This window comes from Channa argus, chromosome 7 (assembly GCF_033026475.1).
Source record: "Channa argus isolate prfri chromosome 7, Channa argus male v1.0, whole genome shotgun sequence".
In the NCBI taxonomy this organism is placed as follows: domain Eukaryota; kingdom Metazoa; phylum Chordata; class Actinopteri; order Anabantiformes; family Channidae; genus Channa; species Channa argus.
The window spans coordinates 23,841,663-23,866,395 of NC_090203.1; the positions used below are offsets into that span (position 1 = coordinate 23,841,663).

General features: G+C 37.7%; 1 protein-coding gene across 1 annotated transcript in view; it reads right to left on the reverse strand.

The window, feature by feature from the left end:
* tsnare1 (T-SNARE Domain Containing 1) overlaps positions 1 to 24,733 on the reverse strand; it is a 153,865-nt gene that overhangs the window by 13,589 nt on the left and 115,543 nt on the right. The window contains exon 11 of the mRNA XM_067511473.1: positions 14,274 to 14,383. Within this exon, the coding sequence (XP_067367574.1) occupies positions 14,288 to 14,383 (96 nt within the window). The 3' untranslated portion in view covers positions 14,274 to 14,287. The remainder of the gene's footprint in view (positions 1 to 14,273; positions 14,384 to 24,733) is intronic.

Here is a 24,733-nt window from a genome sequence, read left to right on the forward strand (position 1 = left end):
AAGTGTCCCTTTTATTTTATACGGCTTCACCAATGCCAGACTGAATAAGTAACACATCTGCACACACACAAGAAACTTCTCCCATTTAGAGAAGAGAGATTGAGGACGTCAGTGACAAATGTCTTATATTAACTTTGTTGTTTATTTTCCCCCGGAAGATGTGAAATAACCCTATTAAATCAAGTAGTCACTTGGCCATTAATCTCAATGCAGCTGACTAGTCCCTCAAAGCTAATGGGGTTTAGAATTTGCATGAGGCGAGTTTACCCACAAAGCTTCGCCTAAGAGGATTGCTGTTCAGACAGAGAGCTTATTGTCACACTTGTTCATAGACATGGATTAACGATACTAGGCCCAAAGAAACTCCACTAACTCACAAGTTGCACTTCACTTGCTCAGATGTGTGTTTTACAGGGACAGAGGTGCAGACAGTCTGCAGCATGCATTGCAAAATACCATATATTTGGTGAATTTATGCAACTTCAGTTTGTGACGCATCCATCAAAATCATCCATGTCTGTTTAAGGGTAAAGGTAAGAGAAGCTAAATATGATGGATTGTTTTTGCTTCTGTGCTTTAAGTGATTCCCTGCGAAACGTACCTTCCCATTGTTTAATATTAATTTCCCTTTCAATATTTATTTTTGTCATATCATCGCAGTGCTCCTGAATTTGCACTCTGTGTTGTCAACTTAGCTTTTTACATCATTTGAATAAGCCTCTTTCAGTGGGAGCGTGTCTACTGTGTTTCATAGGAACTAAAGCAGCTTTAGAGGCTAAATATAACATGTATCCACTGCATTAATTCTTTAATATTTATCAGTGGGAAAAAAGGTGCTCAAAATGTGGCTTATATTCCTGCTTAAAATTCAGTTCTGACAGCTCGGTGTGCGCACACAAACACACACACACACACACAGACACACACACACACACACAAGCACACCTACAGTTGTTGTTAAATTGTGAAGTATTTTTTGAAAAATTCTTGCGTACTAGTCCATAGTTTGAATTACAGCTTAACTGACTTTTTAGCTGTTTAAATACAATATTATTTCGTAATGATTTGTTTCCTAATGGAGAATATCAATGGGTTGGAGAAATCTTGCAGAGCACTTTATACTTTTGCTTAGCCAAAAATGAGATCTGAATATGCTTTGCTGTGTGTTAAGGGAATGGGTTTTGGATGTGATTTTCTCTTAAGCCTTTATGCCTTTTGTGCTGCTTGTCAGTTTATTATTAATTTACACAGAAGTGTATTTTTGCACCATAGGGCTGCATAATCAAAAGACAAAGTTGTATTCTATTGTGCCCCTTGAAAGTGGGTAAAGGGGGTAAACCAATCTATTGTGGAGCAAACTGACAAAGGATAATTACATATTCCATGTTTTTGTTGACCCTGTACACACTTTCTACTCAGAATCACTACAGGACTCGACATGACACCCAGAGGTGAGTGCTTTTGACAATCAACAGCTGAGCCTGTTGCTTTTCCACTGCAGCACCTGTGCGATTGTTAGTTTCCCAACAAATAGTACGGAAAGTATTTGCTGAACTGCACATTTTTTACGGAACTAAATTAAAAGTAACCTTTAAAAACTGGAATTACGACTTAAGATGAGCTTTAAGACAAAAATGAGGTGAAGATCAACCTAGTATTTATTTATTACCGTATTCAAAAGTGTAAACCTACAGGATGTTTGAGTGACTCGTGCATGTAGAAGTAATAAAAAGAATAAAAAACTATTGCTTGTGTCCAAGCAATAATGTGGAAGAAGTACTGTTTTATGCAACTACCTGCCCACATCTGTGTAATTCAACCTTAAAGCCTGTGATTAGTGACACGTGAGGCATAAACTGTGAGGCTAACGGTGCCCAAGCTTTAAAAATGAAAGAAATGAAAGAATGATGCAGGATTTATTTCAGATGTCCACTTGAGTTTTTCTCTACACTCTTAATCAGACTACTACAAGTACAACTACCATTAGTTGACTACTAGAAAACTGCTCTACAAAGGTGGAACTTAACTTGACTAGTCTACTGCATCCAATACATTTTTTTGTTAATAAAACTTCCACTGAAGCCTGTTAACACTAGCAGCCAGACCTCCAAATCTGCAGATTTCCTTAGATTTTTTAGATTAAAAGGATAATTTTGGTTATTTTTATAAATCAATGGTACTGTCCACAATTACAATACAGATACTTAAGCCAACATTGGATCCTTCTACTTGTGTTGGATCTGTTGTCAATCTGCAGCCTGAATTCAGTCATTGTTGATGAAAAACATCTTAGTTGTTTTCCAAAAACTATTTAAAAACACATCGGCCAGACACACCGCTCCACTGATGACATATTTTTTTTATTCCTTCAGGTCAAAAACAATACCTGGAAATAGTGATGGATAATATCAGCTCTTTTGGATAACAAGGTTGATTGGGATGATATAAATTCCCAATCTTCCCAATTCCCAATCCTGAGACACTGTTTTCTTTTTTTCAATTTTCGCACTCAACTAGAATGTTGCTACTTTACTCTATATTATGCGGGAATCAACAGGAGATGTGTAAACTTCATTTGAAAGCATAGTTCCTTTTATTATGGATTGTGCAGCTCTTCAAGGAGTCATTCCTCCATTATCCTCTATTGCTTGTGTAAAGCCAGGTATGTGACCAGTCAAATCTTGTCCTCTTTAAATAGACTCTGTGGTAAGTCCATACACAAAAGCCTCAGATTTCCATCTTTAATGGATGCTTATGCCTTTGGAAAGCAGACTCTGCAACTGATGAAAAGTCATCACTGCTCAAAGGAGCTTTGTTATACTCTGCTAATCTCTAAGATCAATGGTTATCCAGTAAATGAAACCACAGGTTGTTTGAATGGGAATGGAGGACATGAATATATGGGAAGATAATATTCATTAGGACTTTGTGCAACATTTCTAAAATGAATATGTTATGATTAGTCCAACATGCAAATAGGCTATACAGTTTTTGTACATGTTAAAATGCAATATGTTGTTGTGTTTTTTTAAGATTTACTTCTAAAAGTCTGAGTGAGTCTTTACTTCTGCTTTGGTAGTAGGTTTTGCAGCATTCACAGTTATTGTCAATTTCATAACGACCAAAGTGCTGGGTACACTGTGTCAGCGTGTAGCAGAGCAGGGAGAGGTAGGGCAGAGAGGCGCAGAGTGGGCCGACTTTGAGTTTTGTGCCAATTCTCTCTTAAATTGGACTTTTTAGCTTTAAATTAAAATACTCGCTTCCATTCTTTGGCATTTACAGACACATCCATTGAGTAATGCATCTATCTGGAGGACGAAGTCTTTGAAAAAGCTATAGAGATTAAAGGGGGCATCAGATCTTCGAAAAACAAACATATTCTCCCTAGCGGCACCCAGCCATGCAGATAATTTAGATATTGTAGTGGCTAAGACAATTAAAGCTGACATTTGAAAAAGCAGCGATGTTTGCAGAAACAATATCGTTGTTACTCTGCATAACAGAGCTGTTGCTTGATAAGGCAACATATCAGATTCTATTAAGGATTCTTGTAAATCCTTGAGAACTATAAATGTTATACTGTGTTGCACTCCTGACTAAAAATTGGCAGGCCTCAAAGCACAACTCCACTAAAGGATTAACGTGGCAGATAAAATACCCAGAAGACAATTCAGGTAAAAGGTCAGTGGCAGGTGAATGGACATAAGATCATGTACCAGAGTTGGTAAGTATCTAAGTGCACTTACTGTCAGTAAAACTGTAGTACTGTAGACAGCTGGAGCTCAGTTGGTAGAGCAGTTGTTCACAAACCAAAGGTTTAACCTAAGTTTTTAAATATTTTTCACTTCTTCACAGATGTGCCAGTTGGATGCCACCAAGTTAGCAAGCCGAAAAACAAACAACAACAAAAAAAAAATTAGTAAAAAAACCAAAACAACAACAAAACAAAATGGTCCAATGGTCTAATTACTAAAACACAGGTATTACTATATGCGCAGTAATGCGTTATATTTTTATTTTACACATCTTAAGAGAAATAGTCTGCTTGTAGATACAAGATACTAAGATACAGTTTGTGCATGTATTCTGCAGAAATTAATTATCTTATCAAATGGTATGTGACACTAACCAAGCTTCACTGGATGCTGACATCTCAAAAGAAACACTAACACCTATGCATTGGGAAAGTCTGAGCTGCAGCCACTCTACATGTTATAGGTAGTACGTGGAGGAGGTTGTGTTGCTGTTGTGGCCTAAAGAATCATCAAAACATGTATAGATGAGGTGCTTGTTAGGCTGAGCACAGGAACAGATCATTTTATATACTGTTTGTGAGTAGCACATTTTGTAGGACACCTGTATGAGACTATTGTGGACAAAGTTCTTGACTTTTGATGAAAGGTCTTAGAGGTAATATTTAGGGGCATTTTTTTTACGAGTACTTATCAGTAGTAGTACTATTTTTTAATTTATTTTTTATTTTTATCTGTTTACCAGGTGAGTAATGTGTTCGCATTTAAGAATAACGACCCGGCCAAGAGACAGCATGAAGGACAGAAAACAGTCATTTAAAACAAGACCTACCAAAGCAAAAAGCATTTAAAAAATTCTAATAAATTCAAACCTTCCGAATAAAAGTATAGTTTATGCATTGGTGTACACTAAAAGTGACTGGCGAAAAACAAGCGCAATGATCTAGGACTGAGGGGAAGAGCGGTGTAAAAGAGCTGAGCTTCAGAGTTTGTCGCAAATGATTCCAGTTATTTGCTGCAGAAAACTGAAAGGAGGCGCAACCAAAGGAGGCACCGGCTTTTGGAATCTGGAGGTTAAACAAACTAATGGAACAAAGACTACGACTAGTGTTACGACTACTGTTATCCCAGTGACAATTTTCTAAATGAGCAGAAAGCAGTGAGTCTGTCTGCAGGAGTGGAGTGAAGGCCAATTCGCCAATGAATACAGGCGGCAGTGGTGAGTATTAAACGGATACAAAGCGGATGGCAGAGTGGTAAATGACATTGAGCTTACAGTATGTGGGAGGGTTTTAGAAGCTGACCTAGACAACATTGCCATAGTCTAAAAATAGGGAGAAGTGTCAGTTTACCAGAAGGGTAAATGATGATTTATTATAAAAGAGAAAAATTATGCTTTATTTTACCCTTTGTAAGCAAAAGATATGTGTGTTTCAAATGAAAGCGTGCTATCAGATGCCCAGGTACTGTCAGACCCATCCGGGGAGACACTCAACCTGTGGTAAACTTCCCTTAAAGACCAGGCATTTTGTTTTATTTGTGTTTACAGGTAAGTGAAGATCAAAAAAAAGCCCATTGTATACTAGTGAAAATGGCCATCAGGGAGGACAGAGGAGTGGTCAAGGATGAATTCACCGAATGAATAATAGTAGCGTAAAAATGTATAGGAGATGCCAAATCTTAGTTAACAACAGTAACACAGTTGTTTCGTCTCAGATGAAGACATTTCCTTTTCTTTATATCATGATCTTATGTCAAAGTCTTCTCCCATTTGAATGCTTCCTTTCTTTTAGAATCAGCCCTGTGCCCTTCAATACTCTGGAAAACAACAGGATTAAAAGCACCAGGATCTGTAATCACTGGTTTGCAGCGGACACTGCTTTTATTACAGTAACAGCAATCCCTCGCTTTAAAGAGCAGGTAGTTAACTTTGTTAGAGTTTCAAGCCAAGTTCACCCAATTCTCAAAGTGCCATTTCCACTCACCTTTTTCTTCTTGGCCGAGCAGTAGCCCTGTCACCTTAGCCCCTGCCTGCACCAAAGAAAGCTTTTTGTATTAGTGCTGTGGTTTAAGAGCGAGCGAGCAGGAAAAACCTGAACATGAGACTGACATGTAAATAGCAAAATTTCCTCCCCTGCCCAAATGACTCTGTAAACAAGATGTGAGGGCAGTGCTTGGAACATAATTCGTATAGAAAAAAGTGTCAGGGCGCAGTTATTGCATTATTTAGAGTGCCATAAAGAGCCAGGCTATTGATTTGAGAGCAGACGCGGCTCCCCAGTTATTTCTGTCATCGCCGCTCTCATTACACTGATGTATGGCACTTGCTCCTCTCCTTTTCTGCCTCCGCTGCTTCTGTTCTCCATCACTCTTTCGTTCACTTTTTTTTATGCACTCTGGCTGGTTGTCTGTTGAGGAACGACATCAACAACAGCAAGAAACACACTTGTTGCCTTTAACAGCTTCTTAAAGTGTGTTTTGATCATTCCAGAACGAGATCTATCCATCTTCCAACATTTGTCAACTAGAACTAGACAGCTGTGTATAAGTGATAACAAAAAAGGGACAACAAGGATATTGTCCTGGCATATTGTCCTACTGTCCTGGCAGCTCTAGTGTCACATGTTCCTGTTAACAGAAAGTGTCAAGAGTTACAAAAAAAAGAAAAAAAAGAAGAGGAGCTAGAGGAACCTCATTTGCCACTACTGCTCAGCTGAACAATCACAACAGGAGGTGGCAGATGTCAGAATGTTGTTTTCGGAAAGTTACAACTTGTTGGACACAGGCCACAGTGTTTGAAAGGTGTAGGAGGACAGGGTGTCTGAAAATATTTGACCGTCCAACAAGCATTTCTGTCAGCTTACGGTGAGATGGACTAAGGACAACTTTTAGGTCAATCTGGTGGCCGGAATCATGATCAAAGACTAAGTTCTTTTTTTTAATAATTAGGATTTTATGATTTATATTTCTTATATGGGACTATATTCATTTTAAAAGGTGCAAGTAAAGCCAGTGCTGCATCCACTGATTCTGCCGTTTATAAGTAGAGTTAAATAGAGTTCAAATATCTAGTGAACCACGACATATGGGAACCACGTTGGCCAACAGTCTTACAGGTTTTAGAAACCGTTTTGTATTTTGTCGACGAAACATAATAATGGTCACATTCTTCATAAGTTGTTCACCTTTAACTTTTAAGGTTCCCCTCCTTGGCAAAATAACTCATTCAATATACAGTGTTACATAATCAGTGCTTACTCTTTTTCCAGAATAAAACCGACATGTGAAACATGTGAAGTAGTTGCTTACTGTGGTTTGTTAATTCACGATTATCTAATTATGTCTTACCATTTTTCTGTAGCCTCAAGAAAACTGACACATCATAATGAGCGATATTTATTCATGATTATCTATCATTTCTCACATTTTAATCCACCCTAAAGTGGCACAGTAGTTCATATTAATTAGTCCATGTTGATTTCTGATTATCTGAGCATTAGTTCCACCTTTTAGCACCTACCTATGCAAATTGTCCACTAATTTCTGTAAGGAAACATTCCTTTGCATTTTTTCACTACTATAGGTTTTTGTGCTGATAGGTCAGATTGAGAAAATCCTTCCTGCTATAGAAACAAAGTCCTATACATCTAGCATTATATTAGGTCGGCCTAATGCATTATATGTAACCCTACTTTATCTACCCGAGAAGAGACAATGCATTTTTCATTAACTTTATAGTACCAGCTTCTCTGGAAAAGCTTTAGGTTTTTATTCATCAATTTTACCTTCTGTCTGTTCATAATCTACACTGACAGTTACTTTTATTTGTTGGCTCCAAACAAAGGGAGCAAGTCACTATATATCAATTATTATTTCTTTCATGCAAGTTTGAGTCAAATCTTGCCTTTATTTAGAAATTGTTACTTAGCAAGCCCTCCAGGTGTACTGCAGGTCCTTTAGCTGTGGTAATATTTGTTCTCCTCGGAAAACCACCCACTTGATATCAAAGTGTAAAACTTAATATTACATTTCCAGCTTCCTCTGGTGTAGTCAAGGTAGTTTTGCTGTCATTACCTCTAAGACTGAATCTTTGCACTCTCTTCATTCTTTGACCAGTGTGCTGTGCAGCATCTGGAAAAAAAAGTCAAAATCAAAGTTCTTTTGGTTTTAAAGTGCCACATCAGTTTGACATTTATATGGACTCTGACAGTCTAGAGAAAAGTGGTTTGAGGATAAGAATGTGCCCTAATCTATTATTGTAGCAGAATTACTGCCAGGGTTATGTCATGATGACATCCATCACCTTAATAATGTAAAGGAGAGAGAACATGAAATGTAGGTAGTCTGTGTGGTATAAAAACTATACAGTCGTAGGATTCTTGCATGTGCTTTCATAAAAAAAGGGTAAATCGTACTGAGCATTAGTATCAGAGGCAATTGCACATTGCAGTTATTGATGAAAGTTCCGTTTTTAATATAGACTCATTGATGAGACAAACAAGTAGGTGATGTTGTTTGAATGTGTGAACGATAAAATAAGTCAAGACTGATCCGGCCTGCAAATGTGTCCAATCTCTTTAGCAAATAAAAAAGTAAATGTGCACAAGCTGGTTGTTCAAATGTGTTCTTCAAAGATAGAAAAAGGTTTTGGCAAGAATGACCACACTCTGATGTAGATGCTCACAGGTCAGGGCATATTGTTTGCAATTAACTGAAGTAGTTGTACTAGTCCCTTGGATGGAGTACAATCTTCATGCAGTATGTCAAAGTGTTCTTATTTTGGTCTCATCAGAGGACTGTGGTAGACAGCTACAGTAGACACACAGTGCTACCCACACAGCCAGTGGATCCAACCTGTGGTCACTGAGATAAATGGGTTAAAATGTAGAAATATATATTATATATATTTTGCCTCTTGCATGCTTTACTGTGTTGTAGCTTCAGATGTGTTCACAGGCGTATTGCGTGTTTGACTTGTCACAGAGTGAGGCCAGCTGTTTCCCTGCAGAGTTCCTGCCTTCTGCCTGTTGGCTTCAGTCCACTCCCTCGTGTATAGACTCTATGCAACCAAGCTGCAACTGCAATCACGTTTTTGTTAGCAAACGTCATTACTGGCAGGATAATGCTCTGATGCAGTTTTGAGTGAATGTACGGCTACAGTTTGGATACATAGCTGTGAGGAGGTGCTTGGAGGTGGATGGTGGAGACCAACACTCTCCCGAGACTCCTGGCTGCACACAAAGTTTATGGAGTGCTGATAAGATGGTCGATTTGAACCTCGATTTGAAAAAGTTGTCAACTTTTTCCAGAAGTTAAGGCAAATCAACTAGACCAGTGGTTTTCCCCTAAACTTAACCACATCAACCCTAACCAGCAGATATCTGCTACTTAAACAGATACCCCTAGTATACCCACCCACAGACCCCCGTTTAACTGAAGAGGCTTGTGTGTGGTTAGAATTATCAACTTAAACAAGGGGGATCTTTCTCTACTTTTAGCTCAGTAGTCTAAAGAGTACTACTTCCAAAGGACCCGTTTGTAGTACAACATGTAGACAGCTTGGTTGAAGTGATTTCTTTTATGTGTGTCGTGTTTTGCCTTGTCAAAGAAATTTTTACTGTTTTGCAAAGGATTTCCGGGCAAAAGTAACTATAAACTGCTAAATATAATATGATTTTTTTATCTGTGTTAATACAAATAAGTTTGTTCATATTTCTGGTACTAAAGTCAGCTAAATAATGATAACATAGTTGGCCAGTGGAAGTGTGTTCATTTGGATCTTTAGAATAAGAACTTGTTGACTTTGCTAGGATTATGGCTGCTCTGCTATGGGAATGAATCCAGTCGCTTCCGCTAAACTCAAATAGTGCACTTATTTCCCTCCAGAGGAAATGAATCTAGTAATTCTCTCCCTCTCCCTCTCTCTCACACACACGCACACACACAGTGGATACTAATCCTACATCATCTGCTAAAACAAAGATTTTGGTCTGTTTCCACAAACATGAAGAGCTACTAATCTGTGTTCTCAATTTTCTTCTGGAACATGCACAAATTTCCAGCAGAACTTGTCTTTATTTGTTCAGATCTCAAACACCATCACCATTCTAAAAGCTCAAATACCCTACTGGACACTAAAAAATGATGGCAATGCAAGAAGATTATAGGATAAAACATATGCTGATACAGTATATTTCCTTATGTTAAAGACAAAAAGAAACTACAGTGCGGTGTGTAGTTTGCCCTCCACCTACTGGAAGGCTTTTCATTTTTTTGAATACAAATACACACTTCGTGAAGGTATGCATGCATCAGTAAGTGTATATTAATATTCCTGCCCTCTGTAACTCTTTCCATGTCGCCCTCCCACGGCAGCTTAACTCCAGCTCCCGACAGCCACGTGGCGCTGTGCCAAAGCTCACCTCTGTCTGTTGAAGCGTTGCAATGTTGGCGCCGTCACACAGGAGCTTCTCTCAGACGTTGTCTCGCAAAATGTCTGTGAAACAGTGTCTGAGAGAAGGACAGGATGCAGTTATGCACGGCAGTGCAACAACTTCAGTTTAAATGTTGTGGAACTACAGCGAAACTAAGTATGTTCTGAACAGCAAACAATTAATCGGCAAGTGAGGTTATGCCCAGGGTTGTTCCAACAGCATCAAATCTTTCAATATATTTGATTGAATTTAATAATAAAATCATAAATGCAATATTATTTGAACTAAAAGCAACAAAAAAACCTAAAAATATTTTTCAAAAAAGAACTGGAATAAAAGTTTTGGATGGAATTGTCAACTTGTTAGAGTGAATTTAATTTACTCATAGTAGGTTTATTAATTCAGGCAACATCTGTACAACTGATTTACACATAAAATACCCCACATGCACATATAAGAATGCTAGATCATATCAATTTAAATTATTTCAATTGATTAATACTGCAGTTAAATAGTCTGTGCTTTTGAAAACATGTCTGCTCTCATCTGTATCATCAATTTGTCCGGATGCTTGTGCAGCAGAGGGGAACATCAATAAAGCTTTTTTGAACAGGTGTAAACAGTACGGCCAAAACGGTCTTTTTTTAGCTCTCAGACTATCTTGCTGTGGTAACTGGAAGTGTCTAGCCACTTGAGTGTCAACCGCCAACTGCTGTGCCTCAACACAGGCCAGTCGCCCAACAGGAGCATCGATTCAGCCTGCTGTTTTATGAATAGAACACTTTGTCCAAAAATGCAAAATCCTGTGGAACAGTGTGAACAGGAAAGAGTTTGATTAGGAATCCAAGATTCGACTACTAGTTTAGCTTGAAATTTGCATCCTTTGTACCGTATATTAATTACAATTTTATATTTAAGTAATCATCCTTTAACAAAAGCACAAAAACGACTATTTATATCTCACCAAATGACGACAATGGAGTCCAATCAGCGTTCAGTCCACTGATTAGGAGTGTTAATGGACACTGATAAGTGCACAAAAAAATGCTGTGACAGTAACAGTTTTCTGCAGATGTTTACTGGCTTTATCCAAATGCCACAGATGTTTCACTGAGCTGGATAAATACAATTTCAATACATGCAATTAAAATATATTTTTGGGGAACACTGTAAATCTTAAAAACATACAGTGGCAAGAAAAAGTAATCACAATGTTTACAATGTCCTAGCTTATTTGTAATTTCGTGTTTCATCATGAAATATGATCTGATCTTCACCGACGTTTCAAAGTGATTAAAAAAAAAAAGTCATGATCTTTCATGTCTTTATTAATCAGGACTATTACATCTAGAAAGTAGTATAACCTAGAACCTATTAAATAGCAATTTTTTATTAGCTGTATGTTAGGTCTGTACAATGTTGAGGAGGAAATTCGGACCATTTATCTTTACAGAACTGTTTTTGCTCACACTTATTCTTGGGACGTCCAGTGTGAATGGGTCGCGAGGTCATTCCACAGCACCTCTTAGGTTGAGATGTAGACTCTGACTGTGCCACTCCACAAGTCAGATTTTGTGTCTCTGAAGCCGTTCTGCAATATGATTTACTGTGATGTTTAGGGTCATTGTCCTGCTGCATCACGCAGGTTCTTCTGGGCTTCAGCTTCAGAATATCCATGTTAGCATGATGTTCTCTACATCACGTGTTCTTCTTAAGGAATTCTACCTTTGTCTGATCTGTCCACAAGACATTTTCCCAGTAGTATTGTGGAGGGTCAAGGTGGTCTTAGAGGAAACATGGCTCTCCATAAAGCAGCTTTGCAGCATGCCTGAAGTTTGCCTGTGATGTCCTCTAATGGACACAATGATTGTTGTATGTTTTGTGGAAAGTTAACTTATGAACAGAGATGTTAAACTGTTCTTTAAAGTTCTTTTCTACCTCATTGTTCCCTGGGACTAAGCTTGACTTCTACAGAGTAGCCACAGTACCATATCATCTCCATTTACAGACAATATGGCAAACTGTGGAGTGATGAATATCTCAAGTCTTTGAGATTACTCTGTAACCCTTTCCAGCGCCATGCAATTCCACAACTCTTGATCTCAGGTCTTATGAGATGTATTTTTAGTGAGGCATGGCCACATCAACTGATGCTGCTTGCTAACAGCAGTATTGAGTGTTGAATGTTGATATTTGTGACTTTGGTGAAGATCAGGTCAAAAACACTATATTCTGTGGCCAACTAATGGCAAAAACCAACAAAGTTGCAAATAGCGCCACTAATTTTTCTTGTCACTGTATGGGAGTGAGAGACAATGTTAAAGATGAATGGGAATTAGATTACATTTCAATCATCCATTTGTTAATGAGCTTTTGTAATTGTAAAAAAAAAAAAAAAAAAAAAAAAAAAAACAATGCAAAAGGCCAGACAATCTGTTACTGAATAAAACAAGCTGACAACTCACTAACCAAGACATTCCAAGTACAATACATCCTTTTATAAATGCTGCTATAAATCCTGCTGTCTACACAGGCCATTTTACTTGCTCTGCTCGTACATAAACATGACCTAAAGTGTATTTTTACTCTCCGTGGCTGTTTTCCTAATAACTTAATGCAGTGCCTGAATGCAGCCTGTGTAGATACAGATGGAGCTGCGGCTCTGCTAACATGCTGGTCACACTACACCTTCTGCGTAAACACAGTGGAAGAATCACATTGCAAGGCCATTGCTGAAATCCTGCGTGAACACAAAATCCAGTGTGTTCCTGTACCTAAACACACACACACACACACACACACACACGTGTCATAGCAGTCAGCTTCGACTGTTGTTTTTGGCCCAGTTTTAGGTTTATTTTTTCCACTTAATGCTTCACCCACAAACAGAACGGCAACTTGTAAATATGAAAATGTTTAAATGAGCCATAATTATGTCAGCAGTGAGCAGATCAAATAGTTAACAATTAATAGAGAAATTTAAACTTCCACAAAACTTTTTTTTTCCTAATCAATTGAAAAACTTACATAGAGAAGCTTTAAACTACAGATACAGTATGTTCTATTAATTTCTGTAGAGAATCTGCATCTAGAGTAGAGACAGCACTATATTCACGAAATTCACCTTTGGAAGTTTTTGAGTGAGGCTCATTCGTCTAACCAGGCCAAGCAGGCAGAAGCCTGTGCTTCACATACTAATGTGAAAGTTCACCTTATGTGCATCTACATTTTGACATGTGATGGGCTTTGACACGGTGTCAATATTTCACATCCTGGGTGAACTGATCGCACGTCTCATGCTACAACTACAGTAGCTTGATGCCCAGAAGTTGCAGATTGGTGAGATGACAAAAGGCCAAATATTGTCAAATGTGAGGACTCTCTGCATTTTGTGTTTTAGGTCATATGAACATTAAGAAGCTTAAGTTACCAGGAGTTATAAGCCCATAGTTATTTTAGTGAGTTCGGGAGGAAAATGTTTGCAGGGAGGAGGAAGTGAAAAATGGCTGGGTGACAAAACACAAGACTTTGTTTCTTGTCGTTAGTCAATGTTACTCTAGTCAGTCTTGTTTCTATAAGTTAACCTACCAACGATGTTTTTTTAACCACATCCATTTTCATTTGTTTTGACATCACCTCAGACTTCCGCGAACTGTCATGTACATTTTTTTTTTTATCTGTTTACTGATGTTTTGCATCTCGACCAACAAACTGATAAACAACAAGCAAAGAAACCAACTCCAAAATCATTTATACTTGCAGCCTCTTACAATGCAAGGCCTTGCTGTACACGACTGGTCAAGTTGTATTAAGTCTGTTCTTGTCTGGGTCGATAATTTCATCGTGCTAAATACTGTGTCCCCAAACCTTTGTTTTAAATACTACTATAAAATCAATACATTGACACCAACTGGTGGTTTTATGAATAAAAAGTCAGCAAGGGGACAGTATAATATAAACGACCAGCCAGTATTATTCATGAGGCCGATGTATTTGACCAACTATTATTGTCAAAAACAACTTGGACCTGACAGTGTCGGGTGTCAGACAGGGGTGGTAGTGTTCTATTGTAGATGATGGTTCTTACTGCAGTGGGCCGTCTCATTTTCTTGCTGAAACAGCAATGATGATGATGAGGATGGTGAGGACAATGGCTCCGACCACCAGGAGGTAGCACTTCCTCTTCCTCAGCTGCCTCTGTGGAGAGAAAGGATTCATTATGTAGGTGAAGTTTGAGCATTAGGCAGTCTCCCTTTTGAAAGCATTACAGTGCCGGCTGCGTCCTCCAAAAGAAAATTCCAGGTTCTCCCTTAGGAATCTGGATTAAAAGACAATAATGATGACAACTAATACTATTTCAAGACAAACCAGTTATGCCAAGGTTTAGATTACTAAGTATTCTTTATGATACATAATAATACAGCAGTGATTACTCTGCCGCAACCACTAAAATATTTAGCTCTAAATCTTATTTTTTGCATACATAAAAGCCACAGACAAAGTGCATTAGCATCCCTCTAAATGTCAAGCCCCTGTTTAATAACCACACATACGGTCACAACAGCCCAAATGCCTTTTATTGTTTTGTTGTCCCCCTCAGCACTTGTTTACACGCACTCCCAATTTGCAGAAACAAGCACAGCCGACATCCTAAAAAGTAAATGTGAAAGAACAAGGAAAGCAGCATGTGAATGAGTAACAGACTTGAAGAGGAACTAGGAGGCGAGGCCTTGCTGACAAATACACAAACTACAGAAATGCGGTGGACTTCAAATAAAAAGAAAAAGAAAAGGTGGTTTTCGCCTCATTAGCAGCCTATGGCTTTGTTCACTTTACAAACCTTACGGCTTAATTTCAATTATTGACAGGTCTGATCTTTTTATGTCGATGGTTCACATTTATGGTTAGGTGGATCCGGTTTCATCCAAACTAATATGAAGAATCTCTGCATACGTAAAAGTCACATCAGTTAGTGTTGTCAACTCGGAGATTATATATCTCAGATCAAGTAGATTTAGGACCACATACAAAGTGGCCCATAATAGTTTTTAAAAAAGGATTTGGTCTGTATACACCCAAAATCTAATTTGAAATCAGAAAGAAAAAAAAAATTGTATTTGCCATGTAAATGTGGATAATGACAACAATATTATGAAATGGCTGTGACAGTTAAAAAAGCCTTTTCATGAGTTAATGTATGCAGTAGCTTGTTGACAGAGTCTGGCTTCACATCAATCAACTTGCCTTTTTATGTGGAGTACAAAAATTTCTTGGGCCTTTTAATGTAAAATTAAAACAGTTTTGCTCCGTTTTTAATTTATTCAGAAACATGTAAAGCCTCACCCTTATCGTCAGTTTTATTTTTTCCCCTTTTTAAGAGATTATAGTTTGATTGTGTTCAATACTGTTTCAATTCCAATATAGCCTGTGGAGCAATTTAGAGAAATGCTTCAAATACTTTCTCCGCAGAGCACGAGCTTCATTCATCCATGTCAATTACTTGCGATGTAAAAAAATAAAAATTAAATAAAAGAGAAAGAAAAGTGTTGACTGTGTTAAGCAAAAAATATTAAAGTAATTGGAGTGAAGAGCAGGGATTAGGGAATATTTATATATTTCCTTGTCTCCCCAGGCAGTGATGATTTGTTGGAGTACAGAATCTATGTTGTTTTGAAATGCTTTTTCTCCCGGTTTTTTTTTTCCCCCAGCCTGTTTTCTGCTACAAAAGCAGCAAGAGCCACGGCCAGAGCTGAGGCTGGAGTCTTTAAATCCTGACGTGCTTCAAAGCACGGAGAGAGCAATTCATCTCCTTATCTGAGACTCAAAACAGGCTTTCTGTGTGGAAGAGAGAGGGAGAGAGGGAAAGCGGGAAAAGGAAGGGGGGGAGTGGAGGAAAAAAATGCTGTCGAGTAATTTTCCGTTTAAACGTTCCACTCCACAACAATTTGCATAAGCAGCCCTGCGTCTGTGATAAGAAGATTGGTAATTTTCAAAGGCTCTGTGGGGATTGAGAATTAAAAGCCTTTCTCCGCTATCTCCCCTCTTGCAGCTGGCCACCGCAGATTCCCCAACTTCTCTCACACATTTCCTCCCAAACTATGCCTTATAAACTTTCCCTGCCATCCTCTCCTTCTCTCTGCTCACTCTGACAGTGCAGAGCTGTTTCCACTGTCTATATACTACTGTATTCGCTCCCTCTCCCTCACTCTCTCTCTCATTCATACCCTTTCCTTTTTTTTTTTTTTTCAGCTATCTTCGTCGCTTGCTCACCCTTCGCTGGTGTTTTTTTTTTTTTTTTTCGGGGGAAGAACAAGAAAATAAATAAGGTAGGGGGGGAACAAAAACAGGCTCAGTGGAACAAAAGAAGTGTTGCAGTATTTTTAAAGCAGCATTTTCCACATTGCAGTGAAATTTTTAGAGATGGGGAGACTTGCAGAGAGGGAGTCAGGAGAATGGGAGACATTTGCTCTTATCATCAGTGACTTAATCTAGCAGAGAATGTGTCCTCATGGCAGCCACTTCAGGGCCTATGGGCACGAAAGCCCTCGGGGAGAACACAGCGCCTCCTTCACACCTTCTTTCATTCACTTTTAATGTCTAATATGAGGAAAACCGTTGGATTAGGTTATACCTTTACTGAGATGTCTTTAGGAAGTTGTAGAGAGTGATATCTGCATTGAAATTTTTATAAATTACACATTCTCAAATCGGGCCAAAGAAAAATGAAGAAAGAAAGAAAGAAGAAAAAAAAAAAAACTCGAAATTTTCATCACTGCGAATAACTCTCATTGTCAGTAAAGAACTCTATTGAAACCCATTGCAAATAACGAGCAGGGACGACAAAAATGGGAGAAAAACAACAGATTTTTACACCTGAAAGTTGGGAATTAAAAGGAAATAAGACTAAGTGGAATGCCCCTAGGCTCTGGCCTTGGCCCACCTCCTTTTCTCACTTTACATCTTTCCCACTGGCCAAACCATTTGAAACAGAACTACAATTCATTGTTACATGACAGTTAGCGATGGTGGTCTTATTTATAATCTTATTTATCTTTTCCATCAACATAATATTTAATTGACATGATGGTGCACTTTACAGAAGTGCAATCTTTAGAAATTAGTCAATTTTAATAAATGTTTCCATGCAAACATTTCCAATATTTAACTAGGGTTAGTACTAGTTACTAGGGTTTTACTTTAAACACACTCTTTGACCATCCGTAACAACAATAAATTGTTCTAGCTAAATGTGCAATATTATATTACCTTTAGGAATAAGTTAGCATGCACTTCCATTGAAATGGCATAAGGCAATGCAAACCTAACCCTAAATCTAAAATAATCATGCATGTTCAGTACGAAGGCCTGTTATTATCAAAACTGGTCAAGCAGTGTATTTAAAAAGTGACTGGATGCCTTGTAAATCTGGAGGCCGTAGAATTCCTGCTTCCAAACTCAGATAACACTGAGGTGTCACTGGTCAGGTTCAACATTAAAAGATGATTAGTGGTGTATAAGTGATTTGGGGCTTACATTTAATTCTGGACTCTCATTTGAACACAATATTAAGAATATCTATTAAACATACTGCAGGTTTGACCAACTTTGTCATTTGTGCATGCTGAAACAAGGATTATTCATTATTTCATTTCATTCTGCCTCATTCTGGCATCAGTATTAATCAAATGAAATTTATTAATAGATCACTTCAAAACATCCTGTTGGATCAACATACCTCACAAAGTAAATTCATAAAATAGTAAAAAAAAAGATCTATTACAAGAAATGAAAAAAAAAAAGAAAACACATGAGACAAAACAGCATGATTAAAAGAAAATATCAGACCTAACTATGGATTAAAAGCCAGGAGGATGATAAATAAATTATAAGCAATGATTTAAAAGCTGCCAGGTCTGACGGTGCTCTGACATTCAACTGTTCCAAAGGGGCTAACAGAGTGAAAACACAATCACCCCAGAGTTTGTATATTTGGCCATTGGCACCTCTAAAAAGAAACTGAGATGATGATCTGAGGGACCTTGCTGGTTTGAGCTAATGGAGTAGTTCACTGAGGTAAGGTGGTGTCAATCCATTTATAAGCTTAAAAACACACAAACATTTTGAAATCAAACTTGTAGCCAGTGAAGAGAGTGCAGAACTCTAGTTATATGGCCAAATGTTCTTGTATTTGACAAGCAGCATTGTTTTGAACAATCTCAAGACTGAGAGTACAATGCATTACAGCATGACCTGCCATTTCAAAGACATTACAAGAAAGGAATGACTTGAGTTTACAACTTCAGCTGGAGAAAGCTGGACTGAACTAAGTTGAAAAAATTTCAAACATCACTCATAGTTTTTTTTAGAGTCATCTTCAGATGTGCAGCAAAGACGCCAAGACCTCGGCAGTTATTGTAGCCGAGTCGCCAAATAGCACACACTTGTTCACAGTCTTGTTTTCATTGAGATGGGAAAAGCTAGGTGCTAACCATGTTCTAAAGTCCCTCAGTCGAACAATAGCTGTAGTGACCTGGCTCTCATTCCCTTGGAAATAAATATATTTCAATGTCATCAGCGTAGCAGGGGAAAGAGAAACCCATTTTATTTTTATTTTATGATTTAGAATGGACCCTTGAGGGATGGAGAGAGGGACTGAAGCAGAGGAACAGGCACCAAAATTAACAGCAGAACTTTTGTTAGTAAGATATATGTGATATGTCATGAACCTTTCCCTCTGCAATGGTTTAATGGCACTGAACCAAAAACTGAAAATGCTTTTAAAAGCATGATGTAAAAAGGGGACATGCATATAAATGTTTCAACCACTTTACTGAAAAATTATATAAAAATATAAGCTACATGAAAATGGAATCTTTACTAATATAACTTAATTTTACACTATTTATTCTTATTAGAACATTTCAGAAATTATATTTAATCAGCTAAAAATAATTTGGAGCAATAGTATTCAATATTCTTTAATAGTATCTTGTATAATTTTTTAGTGACACTTCTTCATAACCTTCGCTTTTGCAGCTGCCTGTAAAAGTTGAGATTGGCCTGAGCACGTGCCCAAATGAAATCAAGTGCCAAACATCCATCCAAATCTAGAAAAAAAAATAATTTCGACAAAAAAAAAAAAAGGGGGGGGGGGGGGGGGAACATTTAAAACCATCTGTATATATGCATATACACATGTATATGTATTGTAGATGACTCTGTTAATATTGACATATAGTTGCAATGGCCCAAATCCTATCAAAGAGCAGTAATTTGCTATGTGTAGCTATGTTCTCCTCTGTTCTGTCAGCACTCAAAGCTTTCAATGATGGATGAAGGTGGGAATATAAATTAGCCTTAGGTCCTCAGTGACAGATCAAGACAAAAAGGTACAACATAATTACAGTTTTTGTAACCATCCACCTAATTTATGTGGAAAATCCTTAGATACTGTACTTTTAACAGGGTTTCTACTATCTGCTTTCTACTCTGATGGAACAATTTCTTTTTTCTGACAAAGCACAGTGCTCTCAGACTTGGAGGTGCTAACTCTCACCCTGTCGGTTTTACACTTGGCTGCCAACCAAAGCCAACGAGCGATGTAGGTCCCAGCCTCACAAAGCCAGTAAAACTACATCGTCTGCAAAAAGGAGAGATGCTGGCCTGAGGTCAAAGTAGTTGATCTGGTAATTTGCTGCACATCAAACTTGTTTGTCTTGTTTGTCTTTTGTTTTTCAAAAACAAAATGTATGATATCAATAAAGCAAGATTCAAGCACAATTAATTGATAAACACTTTTTTACAAATGAATTTGTTATTCTGCTTCACTCATACTACCCAATGTTTCCTGAAGAAAAAAAAAAAAAGTATAATCTGCAAATAACATCCACCTAAACAATTTTGACACTATACCAAGATCATTCACATACAAATTAAGTAACTTTGGACAAAGTCAAGACGGAATATTGTGTTGTTATTTCTTTCACTAGCTCAAATGCAGAATCTCTTATACTGTATAAAGAGGATGGCTATATGAATGTCTGCCCACATGGAATCATCTCCAGGTTGCACCAAGTTCTTATGTACTTAACACATGTTGTAAAAGTTACCATAAAAGAGAAAAGCTGGAGGTAACAGCCTGGGGGGGGGGGGGGGTAAAGAGTATTCTGTCCAGGAACACGAGGATATAAATTCACGTTTGACAGTTGAGAATCTGAAGGTTTTATTTTCTTGCAAGAGAGAAGTGCATCAACAAAGACATCCTGGATGTGGAAGCTTCTTTAGTGGTTACACTCGAGGTGTCTGTCACCAGTAATTGTCGAATTTGGCCACGACACGACACCTTGGCTATTTTCATTTTCTTTGGAAATAACTCACTTTTAAAAGATCTTTTATAAATATGTTGATGACTTGTCCACACAATCAAGAATGTCATTTATCATTTACAACTGATACTGTGTGATTTCTAACTCTACTCAATCCAGAAACATTGTATTGTATTAATTAAAAAAGAAAACTTAAAATCTTAGTTGGATAGTCTGAATTTTCAGTATCACCTCTTGCTATACTGTTTATTCTCCTTCTCCCTGTGCCATTCATATTGTTACTGTTTTCTTATATTGGTATTACATTAACTTTCCGCTTCATTTGCTTTGTCATTTAAAAATGTTCTATATAAAGAGATTTTTTAAAAACGACAAGTATTTTGTTCACTTTTAAATAACTAAAGGCTTCTTTTCATATTGATACCTCTGCGTATAGACTTAATTTATTTTAACACTGAGAACATGTTGTAGGGTCCTGCTCTGTAATGATGTTATTGATCATCTACAAGTTTTAATAACTTAAGTTATAACTTTAATAACTAAGTTTTAATAACTTCCTAGTGTCAGACATTAGGGAATCAAAATGATCAATACAAATCATCAGAAACTGATCATAATTAAGTTAAACACCATGGCATCTGTTAAAATTACTATTATTAATAATATGCTATTATTAATAAGCCCCATTCAGTCTAACACTTAAACCCTGTTTTCTCAAAATGATATTTGTATACAACTAAACTGCAACCACAAATACATTTTGTCGGTAACAAAATAGAGAACATATCAAAATATTTGAATTTTTTTTTTCCACCAATATATTCAGTATTGCATCACAACATCCAGTGTGTTTGTCCATAATGTTACTGTACTTTTAGACTAACTTGGGGTAAAAAAAAATAGTCTAAAACAGCCATTTTCCACCTACGGAATATTCCCTACTTTCAGGATGCCCCAGTAACTCCCTTAAGAGCCTGCAATTAATCCAAAATGCTGCAGCAAGAGTGCTGACTGGAACTTTCAAGAGAGATCATATTTCACCTTCACTAGCTTCTCTCCATTGGCTTCCCATTACATGTAGAATAGAATTTAAAACCCTGCTTCTTACATATAAAGCTCTGAATGGTCAGGCTCCATCATATATAGAAGACCTCATAGCACCATATCATCCCAGTAGACCACTTCGATCTCAGAATGCAGGCCTACTTGTGGTTCACAGAGTTTCCAAAGGTAGAATGGGAGGCAGAGCCTTTAGCTATCAAGCTCCTCTCCTGTGGAACCAGCTCCCAGTTCAGATTCAGGAAGAAGACACCCTCTCTACTTTTAAGTCTAAGCTTAAAACCTTCCTCTTTGATAGAGCTTATAGTTAGTTATAGTTATGGTGCTATAGGCTTAGGCTTTGAATTGAATTTTAAAAATGAAGTCACATGAAACCCATCAATAACTTAAAAAACAAAAACAAACAAAAAAAACAATCCTTCTCTATGGTTAACCAAAAAAAAAATAAAAAATGTATTGCATAAACCTAACCACACTGGACCCTGGAGCTGAACTTGGGTCTGTGTGAGGTTGTGAATTAAGTTGAATTCTTGGGAATAAATGGTAAATGGTCTGCACTTATTTAGCACTTTTCTACCTATTGGCACTGAAAATGCTTTACTGCCTCTTATTCACCCATTCGCACTCACAGTCACACACACACACACACACACACACACACTCACACACCGACAGGGGGCTATGAAGCTGGCCAACAATCACCGGGAACAGCTAATTTGGGATTCAGCTTAAGGACAATTCGACATGTGACCGGAGGAGCCAGGGATCAAACCATCAACTGCAGGATTGGTGGACGACCGCTCTACCTTCCTGCGCCACAGTCGCCCTATTAAATCTCTACAATGACCATTATACCTGGTGTTTAACTGTTTAGTGCATACAGTATAACATGGGGTTTGTTGAAAGGTCTGTATGAACTTCTGCAATGCTTGTCAGGAACAAGACAAAAGTTAACTCCACGAGTTTCAAGATTTTCTCAGACTTTTCATAATCATAGACCACTGTTAAAAATAAAAAAAAAGGCTCCAATACGCAATGCAAAAAAGTGACTAACCATTAGAGCTGATAGCACTGTCACCCAGACTAACCATCTATCTCATCTCTGCCTCCCTTACACCCATACGCAGAAGACAAACTTGCTGTGTCTCTGAGAGAGAAACTACTTACCTTGTGTGACATGAAAAATATCCTCATAATACAACAATAATGCAATGCAATGATAATGTCCATAATATTATTCTCCCTTTATCGCATCTGGTTGGGAAAATTGGAAGTCCATAAAATAAATAATGTTTACAGCGGAACTGCCTCACTTGTAATCGGCTTATATGCAATTTACATAAAACTCAGAGTCCCATGCAGTCACTCTGATTATGATATTTAAGGGGAGCAGCAAATAAACAGACTTCACGGCCAATTCTGGCATCCTAGGAGGAAGGCATGTGACAACCATTGTCAACAGTGAAAAATAACACACTGAACACTGTCAGCATATTTTGCCTTACATCAAGATAAATATTAATATATTAGGATAAAATAGTTTGACATTTTGTTAAAAAGCAATGTCAGCATCATGGCAGAAAACTGGCAAGCTCAGTCTGAAGGGTCACATCTCAATTTATGACTTATATAATTTCAAGATAATATTTGATCCCATATTGGAGGTTACATGATATAGGAGACAAAAGATGGGGAACAGATGGAGGTGTTCAGTGACAATACAATGAGAGCGGTGACGTATGGTATTTTAGTATGAACAAAATGAGCTCTTTACTAGAAAATGATTTAATTTGTTTACACTGTCACCGCAATAAAATGAAGAAAAAAGTTATTTTCTCATTAAAAAATTATGTAAACCAGATAAACCGATCAGTTTGTCCAACTTTTATCTTTGAAGCTGCTTAAATAATAAAAACTCTCATGCATCTTGAGGTCTTTATATACATAATCATACCTCTAAACTGTCGAATATGGAAAACAAAGGCACGTTAAGTTGTGCCCGGCCATTCTCATTCCCGGGGCTTTAAAAAGCGCCGCTTTGTCAAGACCTTCTGTGTTTCATGCTGTCGCTGAAGGTAGTCGTTTGCATCGAAGATTGATGCTCGGAGCTTTTAGTGTAGTGAATTTAGAAACCCAGGTGCTTCAATCTGTGATGCCAAAATCGATGACAGAAAATAAGAATTGAAAAAGTCTCATAGGGAGGTGGACTCGGGACTTCCCCAAGGGAGACCGGGGTTCAGCGCTAGTGCGAGATGTTTGCTTTATTGATGATTGTTTCACAATGTGGCACACGTGGTTACTATATTAAGGAAGTGCATGTGTGCCATCGTAAGTTTTTGTAGCAATTTGTTTTAATGTAATTTATCTTTTAACTTTAACCTTACTCTGATGTTTCTGTGCTTAACCATAACCGTAGTTGTTTCTTAATTTAAAGTTGTTCCTGTCACATCAAAAGGTGACACTCCTGGATAGTCCAATGCTGACGCCAAAGGGTACCTTTGAAGGACGTACAAAGCGGCAAAATTTGACACCTTAGGAGCCTCAATATCTGCCGCCGTAGGATAAGAACTTGTTGGTTGTGCTCACATGACGAAAGGGTTGTGTGACCAGCAGTTCATTATGTGTCCACAGCCAATCAATAAAGAGATACGCTGTGCAAAGATCATAATGAGATAGTCCATTTGAAGCAAGTGACCTTTCCAGGCTGTCAGCTAGACATCAGACTGTTGGAATTCGTTATGTGGAGTTAGGCATTACACAGATCCTGCTACTAGGCTATACCAGAAGTGATGTTGCTCAAGTTATGTCCTAAAGTTTTCAACTGTTCAAGAAAACACAGATTCTATACAATAACCCCACAGTTCATGTGTACTTAGAATGACAAAGTCTGCAATAATGAGAAGGTTAAGATTCATGCATTGTATGGACTGACAGAAAGTTGGACACAGGAAACTGAATTACTTCTTGTTCAACTTTTTTTTTTTTTTTGGAACCAGAACAGCCAGTTTGAGCGCTAAACCATTTTTAGCATGTTGACATGGCTTAGCAGGCTGCCTACTACCTACGGTACAAAGATATTTATGGTGTGCAAGATGTGTGGGCAATTGGCAACATGTAGTGGCCATAGTAAGTATGTCAGGTGCCAGAGTTGCATTTATTAACG